The sequence below is a fragment of the Tympanuchus pallidicinctus genome, unplaced genomic scaffold (assembly GCF_026119805.1).
Source record: "Tympanuchus pallidicinctus isolate F22 unplaced genomic scaffold, pur_lepc_1.0 scaffold9, whole genome shotgun sequence".
Classification (NCBI taxonomy): Eukaryota; Metazoa; Chordata; class Aves; order Galliformes; family Phasianidae; genus Tympanuchus; species Tympanuchus pallidicinctus.
In genome coordinates this window covers 4,676,474-4,692,201 of record NW_026294813.1, presented here as the reverse complement: position 1 = coordinate 4,692,201, position 15,728 = coordinate 4,676,474, and the positions used below count along the sequence as shown (strand labels likewise).

The window sequence follows — 15,728 nt, the reverse complement described above, 5'->3', positions numbered from 1 at the left end:
CCTGCTTGTGAACTTAAATCTTGTTTGGTAAGTTTTACCTTGTTTATTGGCTTCGTGAATGCTGCTGTTGATTCAAGGGAGAGATGTTGGGAGAAGGGGGCATTAAGAAGGGAAGGACTCTTTCTGTGTCAGTCACATTTTGATTCAGTTTAAAGTTTTCTTGAAGTCCTGACTGCTGCATGGAAAAGAGATTGCTGCTGTACTTAGGAATTCGCTTTTGTCAGAGGCATCCTGACTGCTGAGGGTCTGCAGCATGACCTCTCCCTGAGCTGTGACATCAGACAGGCCTATGTGCGGCAGTCACCTTCCACACATCTTCTCCTGGCAGTCTTCCTTATTGCAGAACCTTGATTGAGAAAGGAGTCATACTGCCATATCTATCTTGTGATTAAAAAAAAAAAAACAAAACAGATGTTTATTTTAAGAGTACAGGAAAGGGAAGGAAATACCTAACAACTTGTTCTGCTCATACATATTCATTTCTTTATGCATCCTTATAGCTCTTGCAAAAAATGCTTTTTTGTCTTTGGAGTTCATGTGTTACCTCTTCTTCTGAGGCAGTACTAAGCTTCAGCATACCTTTGTTTAACACAGGCTTTCAAGGTGATTTTCCCCATTATTGTGCAGTTGTTTAACCAGATAACATATTCCGTGTTTTTTCTCATTCATAGCTGTTGACAACATTAGTAAAGCAAGTGTTCTTGTTTTTTTGTCTGGTCAGGCCTCTGAACCAACACATCTAAGAATGAGCTGGAGTCTTTTCTTTGTTTCTTTGAGCTTTGATCAGTTGTCACACTGATGACTGTGGGGTCATGATGGTATGTCATATACTTCAGCTAGCTTGCATGATATTTGTTACTGGTCGGAATGCATGAAAAAGAAACAATGGAGCACAACCTGGATCTCAAGCAGTTTGTAGGGCTGGGAACAAGGGAGGAAATAAACCTTATTGCTAGTAAACTGAGCACTTTTGATATGGACCTCACTGACAGTCTAAAATAGTTTTGTGGGGTTCCAGTATCATTACTGCTTCTCCAAGAACAGCAGTTGAGCAGAATGTTGCTACTTCAATATAACTTGGAGTGTGCAGGTTTCAGGATAGCCGCTCCTGTTTGTGAGGGATATTACTGAAATGATCTGTCCTCGGGACTGGAATAAAACAGATGCGTGAACTATTCCATGGAATGAAGTAATGCAGAGCTAAACTTGACCATTACTGATGAAGGGAAGAAGGGCATTGGGAGCCCTGTTGTGTACTTTGGTGATGATGAGACAATTTTTAGGGCAGGAATGGCTTTTAACCATAAAGAGTGATATCATGTGGAGTTATGCAGGTCAGCATGGGCTAGGATACTCTGGGCTAGGATACTCTGGCTTTCTCAACTGCTTGCACAGAGATTAAAGCTTACCACTGGCTCATTTTCAAGAGTACTGTTTCAATTTGGAAGAAGTGGTCTGGGTTGCTCACTTTCTAGAACTCTCTACAGATCTGCCTGGAAGATTGTGGCTGCCTGTCTCCAGTCTAAGGCATGTGTGAAACACAGCTCTTACGTGGTACTGTGCTTATGCAGGGTACTTTCCTGGTTGTCTTCTGCTGGAAAGGAGGCTGCGTGACCTCCAATCCTATCTGAAGTGTGTTGTTTCCTTCCTTTGCTTCTGTAGGTGATGTTTGTCATTAATGTGCATGTTTACCCATGCTCCTAAATGAAACAGTTTCTCATTTGAGGATGGTAAAGCTACCCGTCTGTTATCTTTTCTGCTTTACTGCTACACTATTAACACTCATGTAAAATTAGATGACTCCTTTCCGTCATATCATATTTTAGACCGAAGGTGAGTGTTTAACATGATACTTTTGAGAGATGACCGTGATTTCCGCAAGCCAGGTTTATTAAAGAAATGTGTTTATACCAGCTCAAACTCTTGTCTACTCAGTGAATGAAGAACAGTCAGGTATCAGTCCTTCAGTTTCAGTCACAAATAGTTTGATTTCATAGTTGTCTTCCTTTTAATCCTTCCACCTCTACTCCTGATTCTTCCTTGTTGTTTTGAAGGTAAATACAGTCGGGAGAAATTGGCCGTTCAGAACTGCAGCGGTCAATTATACAAAGCGCTTTTGCTCATGCGAAGTTAACAAGAAGGAAAAAGAACGATCCCACAAATAATGGGAGGTTCTTCAAAGAGTCATGTAAAACAAAACTGTTCAGTTTTGTAGCTTGGCTAAGCTATGTTGAGTATAAGAGATGCTATTACAGGAAGGATGAAATGCTTATAGGATTTGGGGAAGGGTGGGGGAAAGAGAAGCAGTGCTTGTAAACTTCGTTAATCTTCACAGAATTCTAATGTCTGTGACTGGATGTGTATGCTTCTATAATGTATTTATGCAAAGTAAAAATAGTGCTAGAGTTTCAGGTTAGTGTAGAAAAGGTATTTAAATTCACATACTAAGCTTTGTTTTTCATCCAGGGTAAGCTTTTTTCCCCTTAGTAATAAAACAAAAAACCATATTATTTTAAGGGAAGGACGCTTGAAAGAGAGTTTAGGACTTGTGTGCTGCACTTGAGCAAACATCCTCAAACATGCCAAGCTTAGAAACTCAATGGAATTGATGTTTCTGTATGGAACAGACAGTTCACAGTGAATGTTCTCATCACAGCTCAGGTTGAGGGGAAAAAACATTCTATCGCCAAGAAAACAAGGACTCAACCTAGTTCTTTGCATAAAGATTCGCTCATATGTTCAGAACTTTGCAAAACTGGTTCAGGAATCTTGACTTACACTTAGCAAACTTACCAAAGCCATCCTTGAATATTACATAAATACCTGCATACCATCTGAAGGTGAGAATGCTGCCTGTGGGTGCATGGCCAGAAGCTGCTTCTTGTCTGCTGATGGCTGTAATTTCCCTTCCTCAGACCTTCATTTTGCACCTTCCTGAATGACAGCTGACCACTTTCCACCAGCAGGTAATGTGCTGTGGTACTATGGATTACTTTCCAGTCCCTGTTGGGAGACTGTCCACAGGGCAATTTCCGTAGAGCAATAAATGTGCTACCAGCCATGCCTTTGTATAGCTTTTGTTGCAAATCTGTACAGCAGAGAAGTCCTATGACAACTCTTGAATTCTGAATTTTGAAGATATGAGGAAGAGGTCCTGTTGGATTCAAATAACTGATACTGCTGAAATTGTTTGTGCAGTTTTATCTGCTCTTGCGCTATTTGAATTCAGGCCAGAGTATTCTTGTCAATTGCACTGTGCAGATGGCAGGTCTAGTTCATCCGTCAGTCTTTTAAAATGTATCCATCTTTAAAGATAAGTCTGCGCAAACTAGAAGCTGGGATGTGTGAAATTACTTTCACAACAACTTTTCTGCTCAGTGCATTCCAAAAGAGCTTAGTATGTAAAGTGATTTAATGGGCTTTCATCGAGGTGAATCTGTTTCAGATTCAGATTGCATGTATCAGCTCTGTTTTAGTTGGGAATGCTTGGACAGAAGGAGAAGACAGAAAATTGACTGATCTCGATCTTGAAGAGATGTCTGTTAAGAGTATTTTCCCAAGAGTAACACTGCATATGGTAATAAAACTAAGATATATTTGTGTAAAATGATTAGAACTTCAGCAATTGGAAACTAAAGAAACCCTTCATTCATATGGTCTGTATGAAGCTTGCTTTTAGATAGAAGTGGCTCTTCTTGGTATATCCTATTGTGAATGCTCAGTAAATCAAGACATTAAAATGATGTGTTGGTTTTGGAAAATACTGTTTTCCCAAAGAGAAAGAGGAAACTATATGGAGTGATGACTTTTGGTAAATATCCAGGTCTACACTGCTTATCAATGAGCTTCAAATTGCACTTCCTCCTCTTACTTTTTCCTCCATACCATGTGGAAGTAACAAGAAAAGACAGGCAAAATTGAACCCCATGGCATTTGTTAAGAAGGTGGCCCTGAACAGGGAGGCGTTTGAGATTTGGACCTTCCATTTGAAAGCAGAATATGAACTTGCCCTCAGCAGATGCAATGGTTTGAACATGAAAATCTTTCAAATATTATTTGCTGAAAACATTCAGCAAACTTTTAAATCCTTTTATATTTGAATACAGTACACAGTGGAGAATCCTCAGCTGAAAGTTTAAGTAGTTTGATTCAGGCTTGGTCATTTAGGAAGAAAGTGTTTCTTCAGAAAATAGGATAAAGGATGAATATGCTGTGTCTTGGTCATCATTTTAAGTTTGTTTTGTCTGAAATAAGGTATTGGTCACATTTTTATATCTTAACTGACCAGCTCTTAGAGGGTGGGAAAGAAAGCAAGCAGAGGAAATATGTGGCTTTTAATCAGTTCACTTGAAGCTATGCAGTTCTTGTGTGTACCTGGAGGTATAGGAAAAGCTTTTTATTTTCATTTGTTGACAGCATTTGGAGTTGATACATGTCTGCCCTGTTAGATTTTGTATCAGCTCACCTAGCCTTCCACTTCATGTAAGAACAGGACATGTAGTAAAACCTTCATTAGCCCTATGTGCAGATGATGACTGTTCCTTTTGCTAATTTCACATTAGCAGTAGAGAAGGAATAGGCAATTTTTGGCATTCTGTTAATTATGCTTATCCTAGTATTTACACAGACAGATTTTGAAGACTCAAAAAAATTGGTGTGGGTGGCTGGAGAAGGAAGCTTTATTGAAAAAATACTGAAGTGTTTTGGAGATTTTCTTTCAATACAAACAGAAACTACTTGCAGGTTTCATTTTTTATCAGTAGTAATAGGTTTTCCATACATCCACAAATGTTTCTTATGTGAACAGCTGACAAAAGCTCAGGCTTTCAGGGTAAAGTGAGCTGTCTTCTGGCTGTAACAAAGACCTTTGGAGGTCTGGGGGGAGGAAAGCTTTCTAGAGAAGCACAAGTGTAAAGGCAGCTGACAACATGAGTACAAATCAGAAATATATCCAGAAACTTAACTCCTCACAATTGCATTGCTCCTGAAGGAGAGATATTTATTTTAATCTTATTGTCTTTGAAGGATGTTATTTTTTATCAAAGAAAACAATGTGCTGCTGCTTTTGGGGCTACAAAATGCTGTAGTGCAGAATAATCAAGTTAAAATGAAGGGAAGGAAGTGCTTGCTCAAGTGGTGTGATTTGTCTTGTGGTGAGGAACAGGGGTGTTACTGGGGCTAAATGAGATTAAATAAATAAACCCTGTAGGTCTGGGAGCTCTTCAGTTATCCTGCATCTGACATTATGTGGGAGAGCTCCTGCAATACTAGTTCAAAGTAAGTGACTCCTGATGTTTGTAAAGCTCAATGCTCTTGCTTTTGTAACACTCTTTGCACAACCATAGTACCTTTTATTCCTTGTATGGATTGTTACTTTGATAACTTTAATGGTATTGTACTTATCTCCCCTCCCCACATTTTTAGTTTGTATCTAAATCATTGCCACAAACCCTTGGTCTGCTCTGTGTCTCCTTTAGCTCTTCAGTTGTTTGTTTATGCTTACATTCAACCATGTGACTCAGCGATGCTGTTGAGGGAGAACTTTCTGAGGAAGAAATGCATGTTCTGCTTTGAAGGATGGACACTGTGAGTGATCTGGGGGAGGGCTGCGCTGTCTGAAGTCACATTGAGCCCTCCAGGCTCAAAGAAGAGGAACTGGAGTGCAGCAGCATGATAACAAGAAGACAGCCCCATTTTACTCTGAGAGGTAAATGACATATAGAAAGTAAACTCCACAAATGGAGCAATGCAGTGTTGCAAAATTCAGCTTGTTCATTTGCTAGGAGTGAATTGTCTCGATGTGCAGAACAATATAAAAAACCACTTTGTGCAGCCTTTGGAAACAGGTATTTTTAACAGTTTATAAAATATCATTAATCTACTAGTCTTAAACCAACAATAATAACATTCTTCTTTAACGAACACTTGTAATATGATGTGCTACCTCTTTTAAAATGTTTGCTATTGAATGCTTTTGTAGGTATCTTGGAGTAAAGAATTATGAACTTAGCTGAATTACACGATCTCAAACAAAATAACATTTGTCTTCAACATTTCATTGGGAACTTAAGTGATATCAAATATTGGAAAAAAAAAATTAAATTCACCAATTAGAAAAAGATTGTTATAGCAGCTCTCAGTCTGTTTACCTTATTCAGTCCTGTGCTGATCGTAGAATCTTACAGAATAATGCAATTCTGCCTCTTGTGCGTCAGTAGGCATTGAGCTTAGTTACAGCAGATTTCAGAGCACAGGCTGCTTTTACAGAGGATAAGATGCACTGTGTTCACTGAACAATAGAGAATAATTTAAAATTGGTTACAGCCACCTTTTTTCTTTCCTAAGCTTCTTATGCTGTTTTTAATTTACTCTGCTTTGCAGTTACTTAACTGTACTGTATATAAATAAAGATCTTCACATTTTATAATTCCTTTATTAAAGGGCGTAGTACATATTTGAAAACTATTGAGTTAGAACAGTTCACTGACTTATTGTATGTAGGGCTATCAAAACACAGCATGCTCAACAATAATCTGTGAGTTATGCCATTCAGAATGTTCTTCTGCATTAGCGATGAAAGTGAGCTGACTGTCAGAAAGATCATGGGTGGTAGTTGTTCTGTACATCCCTCCAAATCCAAACGACCTATCTCTATTGTAAAATCGATCTTTATTTTATTTTTAAAATCCTGCTTGTGGCAAGTTTTGTCAGCTGTTGAAGTCGCATTGTAGTCTATGGAGAGCAGTGTTACTTCGGCTCACAGTCATTCTGGGATCTCTTTGGTTGGATACTGTTATGAACATACTACTTTCCACTCATCCAGTTCTCTCAGTTTTTGTTTTGTAGCGTGTTCTTCACCTGTTGCAAATGAAGGTCCTTTGTCTGTGACTCATCTTGTTAGCTTTATCCTGTCTCATGTCATTGGGAAGTTTTGGGTACATTGGTTTGTGATAACAAAATACAATAAGAAAACATTCTGATCTGTTTTGGATTGTATTTTTTCAAGTTTTATTATATAACATCTAGAACTATTTTTAAAGGTCACCTGCAGTTTATGAGACACAGTTCATCCTATGAAGAGCCATATGCATTAAGACTGACTAACTGTAGCAGTTTGCTTTTTTTTTTTTTTTTTTTTTTTTGTGGTTTTAGAACCTGGTTGCTCCCATGAAAAGATGAGTGTGGGTTATACTAAGACATATCTGTAGGGTGTATCACTGGGCATTCCTAGTGCAAACATAGCTTTTGTTACATCTGTAGTTGAACATAGACTCACTGTGGACTTAGTAACATAGGTGATGTTGCTGGGCCTTAGCCTGAGTTTAAATCAGTTACATGTGCTTTGAGGCTTATATTGCTAATGTGGAACCTACTGAAAGCGAACGACTGATTGCAGAGCTTAAATCTAGTTTTCACCAGAAACCCTTGGAGTTGGATTTATGGAGTACTTGATACCTAAATCTGCAGACAAGTGAATAGCACAGCAGTAGTTATGCGGCTAATCACTTAAGGCATGTTTGTTGGCACTAAAATGTCTTTTAAAAAACAGTCCTTGCTGTTTTCTTTCAAAAAATAACTGCTCCATAAGAATGGGCTTTAAAAGGAGATTTTTAAACAAAAAAAACTCAGCAGGTATTGGGCTTTTTGAATCTTTCAGCAGGCATTCACTGCTCTTGATGGTATGTTTTCTGGCAGCTGAATTTAAGCTATAGGATTTTTGATCTGTTATCAATACAGTTTAGGCCTGTTGTTCTGTTGTTACTATCTGAAGTAGTGTCTAGATGAGAGTTGTCACTACTTAGTCTGGTTGTTTTTTTTTTGTCAGAGTTGATCTTGTTCTGTTTCTGGGACTCTGATCTCTTGGTCAAGACTGAAGAATATTGACAGGCACACTTACAAACAGCTACAGCAATATGAGTGCACTACTTAGGTATCTACTATTCTATCATACTCCCTCCTGAGATTTGAGCAGGAAGATGCATGAAGTGCAAGCCACATTCTTAATCCTGGATGTGGATACCATGGTGATAGCTGCAAGGAATGATCATATGTTGAAGGTTAGAAAAAAATATTCTGCTTTATTCAGAAATGCAAGACCCATTCACTTCTTTAAACTATAGTTCTTGGTGGGTTATGATTTTTTTTTTTTTTTTAAATAATTGCTTTTCTCAGTATGGAAGTTCAGGGTAGTGAATGGTAATTCTATCTCAGAGTAGAATGTGAATTGTTTGCTTCTGAGTGTTCTTCCAACCTTCTCAATGAGTGAGCACGTGTGTTTGTGAGATTTAAGTTTCTTTTGTTTTATTGGTATTTTTGTGGTGAAATGAATGAGTTTTAACTTTTGAAGCTTCTAATTACTCTTCAACTTAACTATGAAAGAACAATGTAACATCTTTTGGTTTTAAAGTTTCAGACGCGACCTTTAACCCCAAACAGCAATGTAATAAAATCACTTGCTTAGATTGAAAAACAATAAAGATTCCTCATTTACCCTGTCTGTGTAATTGGAACAATTCCATTCATCTTGGAGAGGAAGAGTGGTAAAGCTTGAATTTACAGCACAGGCACCAATGCCTAAGTGGGTGGGGTTGAAATTGGTACTGCTTTTATTTGGGAGGAGTTACAGAATGACTTCATTGATTGTGTATTTTCTTCCCTATTACTCTAGTAACCCGTCTGTCTGTTGTGATAGCTTCTGCAGTTTGCTTCGATTTCTGTTTAACAGAAGTTGATTGCAGGTGACCCACTTGCTGCTTTCTTTCTCACAAAGTTGGGGTTTTTGTTTGCAGCTCAACTTGCAAGATAACTGTCAAATGGAATAGTGAACAACTGACCCTGGCACCTCTCTGCTCTCTCTTTCATGCTGTTTGAGATTTGAAGAATTTTTTTTTCAAGGTAGATACTGCAGGAGTTTTTTTGTTTGTTTTTTAAAAAAAGGCAGAGATTACCATATTTTTAAAGGAGTATGTTTCCTAATTTTGTCATTTCAATAAACAACTTTATATTCTTGACTTCTGGATTACAGTTGACAAATACGGGCCAATTGTGTTTTACATAGAAGACTGGTATATGGATGGAAGACAAGAAGGTAATAGTAGATACAGGCAAAGATGCCACCTTGCATTCAAAGTTCTAGTATGTTTTTTGTTGTTGTTGTTTGTAAATATATTTCATCTTCTGTAGTAGTAACAAAAATGTAGTATCATAGGACCAATCTTTTCTCTTGTGACTTACACTGTAATCAAATCAGTAGTGGTGTGCAAATACTGGTTGTTTAACTGGTTGTCTAACTGTTGTAATAAGTTCTAGTGATACCCATCAAATTTATTTTTATCACTTTTTGAAAAAAAACAAATAGAAATTTACATATAATGGGAACATGAGTGTATTGGAAGGAAATGGATAACACATCTTATGTACAGTTGAGTTTATCATTTGGTGCTGTCATTGTGCTGCAGGGGGTCCCAAGCTGCAAGTCTACATTTCCCTGTTTCTATTCACTGTGTAAACACACAAGGTGGCAATTTTTGCCCTCTGAAATTTATAGTGAAATGGGAAAAATATGTATTTAAAAACTGAATAGTGGGACTTTGCTGCTTGTATGAAATTGCATGGACAGCTAGCTTTCCTGATTGCTGTTAGGTTTCTGAGAGAGCATAACAGGAGAAGAAAGCTTGAAGCACAGTGATGATAAAGCTTTATAAATGTTTGCAGGTTTTCTTCCAAGCAGAACAAGAAGGAAGTAAGAAAATGTTCTTTATACAAATGAGCAATGTGGTTTTGACTCAAGTCCTCAACCCATGCCTCAGAACTTGAATATATAAATGTTTCCTTTGCAAACGGTCATGTTCTAAAATGTCCATACTTAGGGCAGTTCAGGCATAATTCCCTGACAGCTCCTGTGCTCTCTGTTTCTCTCTTTTCCTTGAAGTTCTGCATTTCTTTAAACTCCTGATGGAAAACCTCAAGCATTTCCAGCAATTACTTCTGGATGTGCAAGGATGAAGTCATAGCCACAACCTAATTGTCAGATATTCACTTGCTGTTATGTTAATGTGGGTGGACCTATGTTGCCTTGGAACCTCTTAAGTTGTAATCTTCCTGTATGTTCTTCTGGACATCTTAACAACAGATGGAGATACATGTGCTGGAGAACCATAGAGTCACCAAGGTTGAAAAGAACCTCCAGGATCATCTAGTCTAACTGCCCAGCTGTCATCAGTATCTTCCATTAAACCACATCCCTCAGTACCACATCTAAATGTTTCTTGAACACCTCCAGCGTTTGTGACTCCACCACCCTCCTGGGCAACCTGTTCCAGCTCCTGACCGTTGTTGAAGAAATTCTCCCTAATATCCAACCTGAACCTCCCCTGATGCAACTTGAGAAGTTCATGACTGAGATTAAAGGGCTGTTTCTACATGTTTTGATTAGAATGCAATGCAGAAATACTACTATTGCTTTTGAGAGGATATGTTTAGGAAAAAATAAAATGTGAAAAAACAGTGTTGATCTTGAATGTATTACCTTCCATTACCGTAAAGTCTTCTCTAAGTTCACATGTTGTGTAATGGGTGACTAGGCAAAAAAAATTTGTTTAGGATTGTGCCACACACAGGAAAGTATCAAAAAGTACAGCCAGAAGATTCATTACTGAGTGAGCTACCTATGTGCTCATTCATTCACATTCTCTCCATGCCATGAATATACTTAGCTAAGTATTGGTTTCACCAGTCTCATCCACTCAAATTCTGCATTTCATCTTGCCTAAAACTAACTTTAATCCAGTCACTGAAGGCAATAAGAAAAGCTTGCTTGGGCTCGAGTTAGCTAGTGTGAATAATATTCTCAAAAAAAGAATTAATTACAGAGAATTCTGTTTTAGAAGTCCACAGTGAGGTGACATATTAATGGAATTTAGGAACTAAAGAGCATGTTAATGGGTTTGAATTTAAGTACCTAACCAGTGGAGGAAAATAGATCGTCCTAGTCCAAAAAGCAAAGTTGTTTGAATGTAAGGAACTTGGTCTGGTAGAGCTGTTGGTAGAAACATCTGGGTAAAGTTGGTGGTTTTTTTTTTTTTTTTTTTTTTTCTCTCCTTGACAGGGGAATAAGCAGCTAATAAGCTTGGCCCTTCCTGTTCATATTGTCTATCTCCAGTGCTCCAGTGTTCATTGTCATGGTCACTGGAAAGCAGTGACTGAGAGGACATCAGTGTGTTCGGGACTTTCTGTTGACCTGATGAGGTTTTGCTGAACCACCTGTTTTCTGATCTTGTCCTCTGTGACAAGTCTGTCCTGCTGTGACATACCTCTGAGCTTCTATGGCTTCTTTGTTCTTCTCTTACATAATTTTCTGATCTTGTCTGACCCTAGTTTACCCTCTGACCTATGTCCTTCTTTGATTTACTTTGATCTTCTGATCTCTTGTCATCTCTGACCATCTCTTTTGCCTTCTTTTTTTTTTCTTCCCTGTTCTCCTCTGTCCTGCTGCCTTTTTCTTTGATCTTCTCTTCTCTGACCTTTTTTTTTTTTTCCCCCGTGTTGTGTCCCAGTCCCCTCTTCTATAACCTTCTCCAATGTACTCTGAGCTCATATTGCTGTACTTGACCTCTCTGACCCACTCTGACCTTTTCATGGACCTCCTCTCTCCTGTCCTTCATTAGTCTTCTCCTCTTTTCTGTTCTGTTCTCTGGCTTTCTTTTTCTGCCATGCTGTCTAGCATTTTCTCTCATCTCTTCTCTGATGTTCACTTTTTTAGGCCTCTTCTATTCTCTAATCTCTTCAGAACACAGCTAACAGAAGCAGCCTACAGATGCATCAGTTAGTACAGCAGTTTCTGGTTTGGCTTTGGAAGCTTCAGGATGTTTTGGGAACACTGAAGGAATGTATGGCAACCCTCTGAGAAACTTGGGTTCACTCTCTGCTTTTACGCAAGTATAAAGAAAGCAGAGACACAGTGGTGTGGGCTTGAGGAAGTTCTAGCAGCTTACAGTGAATGTAATAGCTGCCCTTGACATAGAATGCCTGGAGCCTTTGCTATAGCAGCCCTCTGACTAGGAAGGATTCATCTGCTGCTTGGCAGTGACCTGTGTGAGAGCTGGTTCCAAAGCACAACTGTTTTCTCTGTATCTTGTTTTCCCTCTGCCCATTTCACATGACAGAAGGGGAAGTGACTCTAAAAAAATTATTGTGGCAGGAGAAGGTAACGTACCTACCTTAAAGTATTATTTTCTAACTTGGAAGCAGATATTGCTGCTGCCAAACTTGTGACAGCAGTTATTTATTCATTTGTATATCATTCTTATCTTCACCTGTTACAATAACTTGCAGGGTCATCCCTTCCATCAGCATTCAGTGCTTCCTTGGAGCGTGGGACAGTGAATTCTCGGTGCGAGTTCTGGTGTAGTTTATAATTCATGTTGTTGCATGGTGATTAAACATGGTAACAGGATTTCAGGTAAAGCTGGAGATTGCCACCACCAGTTACTTGACTAGTTAATACTTGAAGGGCTGTTCGTTGAAAAGATAACTATAAATGGTTGTCTTTTGTGAACAGCAATAAAATAAAAAGATTTGCAGTACTGAATTTTCGTGACTTGATCCTTGATAAATAACGTGGTTTAGGAACAATGAGACATACTTTCTGTAAGTGTTTGTACCTCAGCATTACTAAGTTATTTTGTATTAGTACTTTAGGAGCCCTTTCTTTTGACCGTTGTGTGGAATCGGGTTAATCTTGGGGAGACCACTTTCTTTCCTTAAGGTCTTTGTAGAAGCTTAATTACAGTGGATTTATACATCTCAGTTTGGCAAGGCCACTTTCTATAACTTTGGTTGTTGTGAAGTTTCCAGGAGACTAGTGAAAGGTTCAGTGGCTGCTGGTCTGCTTTGATCTTCACCCTTACCTTCTCAGAGGTACATTCACAAAGGCAGTCTGAATTGAACTGTATGGAACCTCAGTACTGGTTTTCAACTGTGTTGTGTTTGGGACAGTCCTCTATTTTATCCATCCTATTTATCTAATTTTATATCCTACATTAATGTGCCGCCAAAATCTTTCAGTGCATTGAGGTACAAATGAAACTCCCTACCCAGTGTTTGGGATGTAGAATTAGAGCCTGGAGGCTTTGTTATAAACCGCTAACATTACTGCTGTAGACAGTTGTTGTTGTTATGATTTTTAAACATCCTTCAAGTTCCATGTTTTACTAATGTCTTAGCTTCTTTTTTTCCTGTAATTGTAGCTTTACTTGGATGACAAATATGAAATTACCCTTTTTTGGTATTTCTGTGATAGCATTGAGTCTTATTCCTTTAAATTTTAACTGGCTTTTTTCTTTTTGAGAAAGTCAGGAATTTTCCTTTTTTTTTTTTTTTTTTTTTTTTTTTTTTCCCCCCAGGTCCATTAAAATGTGAGTAACAGAGGTGATTCCTGAGTGTCTGTTTTGAACAGATACTTGGCTAGTGGCTTATGAACTATATTTATTTTTAAGCATCGTAAGTTTTTTCTTGCATTACATACAATTCTAACAATTGTACTGCTGAACCATGCTAATATATTGCCATGCATTTTTATTTCTCATTTGAATTCTTGTGGTGGCACTCCTTTAGATGCTAAACTTGCAGTTGTAATTAGCTGATGATGCTTAGTTGCAGGCGATTGCATTTTATTATGAATGGTATATTGTAGGCAGAAAATGTAGCAAAGACTGTAACTTGAACTAGAGTAGCTCTCTGTAAAGGTTGGAAGATACCATAGTAAACTCCAGCCTGATTTATAAATAGGCTTCCTGCCTCTTCTTGTAGGGGCTTGACATTTCAAGAGAACAGGTTTAACCTATGCTGAAGGCTTGCAAAACTGTTGTGAGAGAGAAACAAGCCGTGTATGCACTGAACCAAGTCATAATGAAACACAAGTTGGAACATAATGTCTTTTACTTGAAATTGCACTGGGTACAGTTATGTTTTCAGAGTGCTTGAGAAAGTTTCAGTCTGCTTCATGAGTGTTGTGGTTTATTAGCTGTAGTAGTACTGAAGGAAAAAATGTTAAGAAACTGTTGTTTTCATGTCAGATCAGCAACATAAATAACATGTGGGTTCAGGGCTTCTTTCCGTTTCGCAGCTCTCTGTAATTACATTTGGGGAGAGAACCAGTGTTACTGCTATATACGTTTTAAACTGCTAAGAACCTATTAAAGTAGCTCTGAAGATTGGGCTAAAGTTTTGCAAGTATTCTGCCATTGGCTGTGACCAGTGGGAGAACTGGTCCATATGTATGTAGGACTTAGGCTGTGATTTTGTGTACGTTTCTTGCAGTGTCAGTATGCATGGAACTTGCCCTCAGCGGCTTCTTTGTTGATTCTTCTCCTTTTGTTGTGCCAGCAGAAGTGAGGTATTTGTTTTGGATGTGGCTGGGTGTGGTGTTATGGATCAGAGAACTTATCCATTGAAAGATGGTTTATTGTTTTTCCCTAGTTGGTCAATTCTTTGCTTCAGTTCTGTTTGTAGGATCAGAGAAGAGTTGTGGGAAAACTGTGGTAGCAAGCACAAGCACCAGTGTTTCCTGCATGTTGCCAGGTGCTGGCTGTGGCAGGCAAAGCCATGCCTGTGGGTGTGTTAGCCTGAGGTGCTGTGGATTTCCCAATGCTAATCGTAAGCCATTAATGGAATGCTTTATTACCTTTCTTCTTCTAATCTGTGCTTTTGCTAAGGCTGTAAATCTCTCTTTGGGGAGGAGGAAGGAGCATCCCCTTTCTACCTGGCACACCTAATTTGTCCTATCCAGGTCTTAAATTACATTAGGTTAAAGTTTTTCCCAAAGAAAACAAAACAGAAAGAGGGAGCAATTACAGTTGCCTGCCACCCAGAACTTAGGTGGAGGAAGGAAAGTACCTGACAACAAAGCAATCCCATTTACCTCGAAGGTTCTTTCTGGGGTTTAGTTTATCTGATGTAGTAGTGTGTATTAAAAAACAAACAAACAAACAACGCATATATAACAGCCTCAGTGAATGAGATTCTTTCTACTTCTGCCTCTGCTGGTTGAAAGAAAAGAATAAAAAAAGAAAAGAAAAAAAAAAAAGAAAAAAAAAAAAAAAGGATTGTATGCTGCTCTGCTTCCTGGAACATACCCAAGTTGGCTGAGGAAATGGAAGAAGGGTTGTTCCTTTTGCAGCATCGTTAGGTCATTGTAGAATCCCTGAAGTAGCCTGGCCTTCAATCCTTCATCTTCAGCCCTCATAAAGCAGGCAGTCTACCACAGCTTAACAAAGTAACAGCTCTGTGAAAACATCCAGTATCGGGGCATTTCCACTGTACTACAAACTGTGTCAGGAAATAACGTCACTTTCAAACTTATTTTATTTCTTTATAGGCCTCCTATGAGTGAAATATGGTTTGCAGAAATGAGAAGAGCTAGCGTTTCTGAAAGTGCAGAGCTCACAGGAGAAATCCGTGTCTTAGTCTGTAAAAATGAAGTGTAGGAGTTCCGTAGGAGTTCTGTTGGTTCTTAAATAGAACTTGTGAAGAGTTGCCAAATTTAAAGAGGGTGTAGTTTAGTGCTGATGGTTTGTCTTTAAGAATAATTGCAAAACTAGTAGTTTATTTATAACTGCAATCAAAATAAAAATCCATATTGGTTATAAAAGCCACATTGCTTTTTTCTCTTGAAATGGTAATTCTGCATCGTTATGCTGAGTTGTCCTTTCGTTTCTTTCGTTCGCTTC

The 15,728-nt window shown here is 38.4% G+C and overlaps 3 protein-coding genes across 4 annotated transcripts in view; 2 read left to right on the top strand and 1 right to left on the bottom strand.

The window, feature by feature from the left end:
• NDUFAF2 (NADH:ubiquinone oxidoreductase complex assembly factor 2) overlaps positions 1 to 15,728 on the top strand; it is a 354,445-nt gene that overhangs the window by 139,501 nt on the left and 199,216 nt on the right. The gene's annotated exons all lie outside the window — the stretch shown is intronic.
• The window catches only part of LOC128074290 (uncharacterized), a 497,996-nt gene that overhangs the window by 292,625 nt on the left and 189,643 nt on the right, over positions 1 to 15,728 (bottom strand). The window lies entirely within an intron of this gene.
• The window catches only part of ZSWIM6 (zinc finger SWIM-type containing 6), a 112,712-nt gene that overhangs the window by 13,926 nt on the left and 83,058 nt on the right, over positions 1 to 15,728 (top strand). The window contains exon 1 of one of the 2 annotated variants that reach the window (XM_052670405.1): positions 5,444 to 5,707. The exons of the other annotated variant lie outside the window; for it this stretch is intronic. Coding sequence (XP_052526365.1) covers positions 5,671 to 5,707 — 37 coding nt within the window. The 5' untranslated portion in view covers positions 5,444 to 5,670. Of the gene's footprint in view, positions 1 to 5,443; positions 5,708 to 15,728 lie in introns of those variants that run through there. 2 annotated transcript variants of the gene reach the window in all.